The sequence below is a fragment of the Portunus trituberculatus genome, chromosome 43 (genome assembly GCF_017591435.1).
Source record: "Portunus trituberculatus isolate SZX2019 chromosome 43, ASM1759143v1, whole genome shotgun sequence".
Taxonomy (NCBI): Eukaryota; Metazoa; Arthropoda; class Malacostraca; order Decapoda; family Portunidae; genus Portunus; species Portunus trituberculatus.
Window position 1 is genome coordinate 10,520,911 of NC_059297.1, and position 6,000 is coordinate 10,526,910.

Below are 6,000 nucleotides of genomic sequence, written 5' to 3' on the forward strand. Positions count from 1 at the left end.
TTTCCTCTCTTGCTTTAAAGATTTTACGGATTTCTGCTTCCCTCTTATGTTCTTCCGCCTCCTGGTCCTACTTCTCGTCTGTCCTTGTTCTTTTTTATCTTTCTCTTTCCATTTACTCCTTCTCTTTTTTCTCTTCCTTCTTACTGAAGTTATTGATACTGATGCTGCTGCTGTTGTTGTTTTGTTGTTGTTGTTTTGTTGCTTTTAATATTCTTATGGTCGTTGTTATTATATTATAGTTGCTTTTATTGTTATTGTTAGTTTATCTTTACTTTCTTATTATTGTCATCATCATCATCATCATCATCATCATCATCACTATGGTTATCATTAATATTACTATCATTATTATTATTATTATCATTATTATTATCATTATTATTACGATCATTAACATCATCATTATCATTGTTATTATCATCATTAGTATTGATGCTATCTATTATTACTGAATATCTTTTATTTTAGTAGTATAGTTTCTCTTCTTCGTTTAAACTATTCTTTCATCTCCTCTTTCTCATAATCATCCTCCACTACCTTTTCATCTTCCTCCTTTTTCTCCTTCTCCCTCTGCTCCTCCTCCTCCTCCTCCTCCTCCTCCACATGTTCCGCCTCCTCCTTCCTCCTTTCAACCTTTTACACCTTTCAACTCCAGGATAGCATCATGAAAGACTAAGTGCTTCATCTGCTGTGTTATGATATTTGAGCGGGAAATGTGAGCAATAAAATGAAAAAAAAGACAAATTAAATGTATAATTATAGTGTTGCTATACTAAATGGTAAAAGAAAGATCCTTCAATTCCATGTTGAAGGTGTTGCAGACAAAGCAGCGAGAAATTCTGTAAACTTTAAACTAAAAAGCGTCTCCTACATTGCCACGTAACTCCAGGTAGAATTTCAAAGCAGGGTCAAGTGGAGCTTAGTGTGACGCCTCTATTATGGAGAGTCATAACCGAAAGGAAGGGGATGTCTTTGGAACTTTAACTAAGAATTGGGTTCCAGTGGATAATCAAATAAAAGTCTGTCAATAGAGCACTACAGAAAGGTTGTAAATTACATAAAGAAAAACAAAGAGAAAATTTAAAGAGACATTAAACTCTGTACAAAAGAAAACATATCTCATTCTCTCTCTCTCTCTCTCTCTCTCTCTCTCTCTCTCTCTCTCTCTCTCTCTCTCTCTCTCTCTCTCTCTCTCTCTCTCTCTCTTCTTACTTACTTACTACATACTTATGTACGTACTACAAAAAGGTTCGTCATTCAAAGAGATCACGGGAAAAGGTAAAAATACGTAATAAATGTTCCCACTATTCCTCTCTCTCTCTCTATTCTCTCTCTCTCTCTCTCTCTCTCTCTCTCTCTCTCTCTCTCTCTCTCTCTCTCTCTCTCTCTCTCTCTCTCTCTCTCTCTCTCTCTCTCACACACACACACACACACACACACACACACACACACACACACACACACACACAGGATGTAACACTCACTGATAACGGTAAGGTTGACGATGACAGTGGTGGAAGACGAAAGGCTGTAGTCCACTCTGCAGGTGTACACGCCCTGGTCGCTGGCGTGCACGGGTTCCAGCACCAGCCTGGGAGGGTCCGAGGAGGTGATGAAGTAAGACCTGTCGCCCAGCACTTTCTCGTTCTTCCATCTCTGGCCGTTCATAAAGTCCCCTTGTCTTGTGTCGTACCTGTATTGAGACAAGGAAGGGTGTTTATTTGAGTTTACCTATGATAAACTACGAAAGCAAAATGTATGTTCCTTTTATTAAGCTGAATGCGTGTGTGTGTGTGTGTGTGTGTGTGTGTGTGTGTGTGTGTGTGCGCGCGCTTGTGTGAACAGAGTATAAAGACAAATGCCCTTTAATTAATATCCGTTTGGAGTGAGAAATGAATCTTGCTACGTCATAGATTTGTTTTTTCTTTTCACTAGAGTGACCTACATCCATCAACACTTCCCGAGATATCTTTTCGTGTCTCTAGGCTCTATAGAGAGCGAATAATCGAGTTGTGTCTTCATGCTTAGCTACTACAGCACATGACTGTATGACCGGCTAGCAAAGGCACCATAAAACTGATATGACACAAATATTTGCAGCACGATAACAGTGTATGAAAAAACATCAATAACATCCGGAATAAAATGTTTTCAGTGTCCTTATATCACAAACGCGTGCATATTCCTGCTTGTTTACCGACACACTTACGCCAAAAGTGAGCACACGAGTGACTTTATTTTGAGTGGAATATTTCGCAACTAGGCTTTTTTTTTTTTTCTTTTGAATGGTTGTGCCTCGTTCTGTATTTCAGAATACGGGCCCTTATGATAATAAACTGAGATAGAGATAGAGAAAGAGAGAGAGAGAGAGAGAGAGAGAGAGAGAGAGAGAGAGAGAGAGAGAGAGAGAGAGAGAGAGAGAGAGAGAGAGAGAGAGAGAGAGAGAGAGGGGGGGCGGGAGACATTTTACTGTGCTATAAAGGCTATGATGAGAGCAAGGCGGATGAAGACACATGAAGTCACATGCAGGTAGCACTCCAGAATATTGACTCATCAAGAAAAAAACTCCTTGCGTTTTCTTGCCGCACTACGAATGCAACTACTAATATAAAGGAACTTTAAGGTGAAACTTACATGTTTATAACCACACATTAAAATATTAAAGATTTCGATGGTGAAAAATGTTGAAAAAAAATTCTACATCTTGATTTTTAATGATGACAATAAGTATGTAGATTAAAACAAATAGTTGACAATTTCTGAACTAAAATATAAGTAGACACATGTAAGCTGATAAAGGAAATTGTTTGCTGATAAATATACATAGAATAACTGTAGTGCATGAATAGATTAATGAATAAACAAATTTATATTATGAACAATGAGAAAAATGAAGTTTCCATACTCCTAATATGAATGTGCAGTAAAACAAATACTTATCATTTTTGAGCCAGAAAATAGGGAAACCCATAACAAGAGAAGATTTTCACGTATTTAATCTCATCGCTGCGCTGTAAATTCATAAAACAAAAGAACAAAAAAAGTGGTTAGAGTAAAACGAAAGAAAATATTTACTATGTTCGCCCACATGTTCGAGCATGCAATCAAACACATAATATTATATAATTACTCCTCTCAAACCTTTCCTAACAACTCCACGTTGGATGATTCTGGGCTTGTCCCTCCCTCTTCTACTCCCTCTGACTATTTTATGCCTTCAATTATGATTCTTCGTAATGATGTTTTCCACGCCCTAGCTGCCCTAAATCTTCGGAAGGTTAATGGACATGATGGAGTCCCTCCTATCGTTTTCAAAACCTGTGCTTCTGTGCTTGCACCTTGCCTGGCCAAACTCTTTCAAACATGCCTATCGAATTCTACTGTAGTGACCTCCCCGGGCAGGATTAGCACGGTCACTCCACTAATCCGATGCAGGTGCAGAGTTCGACCTGATGCCAACCTATCTAGGGAGGTCGCTGCCTGAATCCCGGGGACCATGTGGGTCAGTGACTCAAGTCAGCACCGCCTCCGACCTCGCCCGCGACTCAAAATCACCTACACGTCAGCTCGTCCCGTCGCCGCTACCCGACGTGTACTTTAATAAAAAGCAGACTAGGCCAACCTTTTACTTTTACTTATCCATCCCTGTCCTGGCTAAAGTAAATACTACACTACCTTTCCTTCATGCTGGAAGTTTGCCTACATTCAGCCTGTTCCTAAAATAGGTGACCGTTCTAATCCCTCTACCTATAGCCCTGCAGTTTTAATCTCTTGCTTATCAACATTTTTTAATTTATCCTGAAGAGGAAGATTTGAAACATCTGTCACTCACAATCTCCGATCTGATCGCCAGTGTGACTTTCGTCACGGCCGCTCTGCTGGTGATCTTATGGCTTTCCTTACTAAGTCTTGGTCATCCTCTTTTATGTATTTCTACGAAACTTTTGGTTTGGCGTTAGACATAACAAAAACTTTTGATGCCAAAGAGTCTGTCACAAAGCTCTCGTTTCAAAACTACCCTCCTACGGTTTCTATCCTTCTCTTTGCAACTTTATGTTAAGTTTCCTTCCGACCGTTCAATTGCTGCTTTGGTAGACGGCTACTGTTCTCCGAAATCTATTAATAGTGGTGTTCTTCAGGATTCTGTACTGTCAACAAATCTCTTTCTATTATTCATTAAATGTTCTTGCCTTATCCACTCCTACGCTGATGATACCACCCTACACTTTTCCACGTCTTTTCGGAGACAACCAACCCTTCAGGATATCAACAGACCAATCAGGGGCGCGACAGAACGCCTGTGTTCTGATCTGTCTAAGATTACTGGTTGAGGCAGAGAAAACTTAGTAGTGTTTAATGCCTCAAAAACTCAATTCCTCCATATATCAACTACATACAACCTTCCAGACAACTATCCCCCTTTTCTTCAGTGACACACACAGCTGTCCCCATACTCTACACTGAATATCCTCGGTTTGTCCTTTATTCATAATCTAAACTAGAAGCTTCACACCTCATGTCTTGCTAAAACAGCTTCTATGAAGTTAGACGTTCTGAAGCGTCTCCGCCAGTTTTCTCGTTCTTCCAACTATACTTGGGCCTTATCCGTCCTTGTATGAAGTACTCTTCGCATGTTTGGGGGGGTTCAACTCACACAGTTTTACTAGTTAGGGTGGAATTAAAAGCTTTTCGTCTTATCAACTCCCCTCCTTTTACTGACTGTCTTCAACCTCTTTCCCACCGCCGGAATGCTGCATCCCTTGCTATCTTTTATCGCTATTTTCATGATAACTGCTCTTCTGATCTTGCTAACTGCATGCCTCCCCCGTGCAGTCTCGCTGCATAAGGCTTTCTTCTTCCTCTCACCCATATTCTGTCCAACTCTTTAATGCAAGAGTTAACCAGCACTCACAATCATTTATACCTCTCTCTGGTAAACTCTGGAACTCCATGCTTGCTTCTGTATTTCCATCTTCCTACGACTTGACTTCTTTTAAGAGGGGGGTTTCAAGACATTTCTCCCTGACTTTTGGCTAACTCTACTAACCTTTTAGAAAACTGACAATCAAGTGGGCCTTTTTTTTTGTTGCCCTTGGCCAGCTTCCCATCTTTCATATAAAAAAAAACATATAAAACATCTTACAAAATATCTTACAAAATTCGAAAGTCTTAAAATCTTCCGTCACTGACGCTGCCCATATCATTAAAATCAACTTTATATTAAAGCTATGAAAATAAGGTTAAGTTCTCATTATGCAGAAATTCAAATCACCGTGCTGTGGCCACTACAATAGCACTTATGTGATGGTGGATAACGCACATTATTAGTGAGAGGAACATATTGTATTACTAACCTATTTAAACACTACTCATGGGTACATTATGCATGCAACGTATTGACTCACCTCCTGTGATAGCACTACTAGAATACATTTGGAGTGGCTATGCCGCTGCTTAGTGTGTGTAATGAGATCCTTTTACCTATATTGTGTCATGGGACACGCTTAATATTACAACGGTGATTCAGTAACACGTGGATTCTTGCTAGCTTTGTGAGATGTCAGTGGTCATGTTCATGTGTAATTATATATTTTTTCCTTATCCACATTATTAAGAGAATAAGGAAAGATGTGAACATAAGAACACTTTTTTTCTTTTTTTATTTATACCGTGTGGGCTTTTCACGGGAATTTATGGGCTAAAGGGGATACTTTTTGGGGTACCACCTATCTCAAAGCCCACCCGCTAGGAAACCGTTGCCCCGAGTGAGGAAGCCCAACCTCCACTCGGACCGTGGACAGGATTCGAACCCGTGCGCTTGGAGACCCCTCGGATCCCAAAGCACGCATGGTTCCACTGTACCACGGCGGTTTTAATTGGTAATTTGACTTGCAGTACCTTGTACTCATCATCCTTTATAGGCCTTTCGTAGTACTGAATTAAAGCTAATGGACTCAGGACTGTACTCTTAAAGAAAAAAAAAATCCGCATCACATCAAT

At 39.9% G+C, this 6,000-nt stretch overlaps 1 protein-coding gene across 1 annotated transcript in view; it reads right to left on the reverse strand.

Moving 5' to 3' along the window:
• The window catches only part of LOC123517974, a 203,829-nt gene that overhangs the window by 72,917 nt on the left and 124,912 nt on the right, over window positions 1-6,000 (reverse strand). The window contains 1 exon segment of the mRNA XM_045278477.1: window positions 1,485-1,693. Within this exon segment, the coding sequence (XP_045134412.1) occupies window positions 1,485-1,693 (209 nt within the window).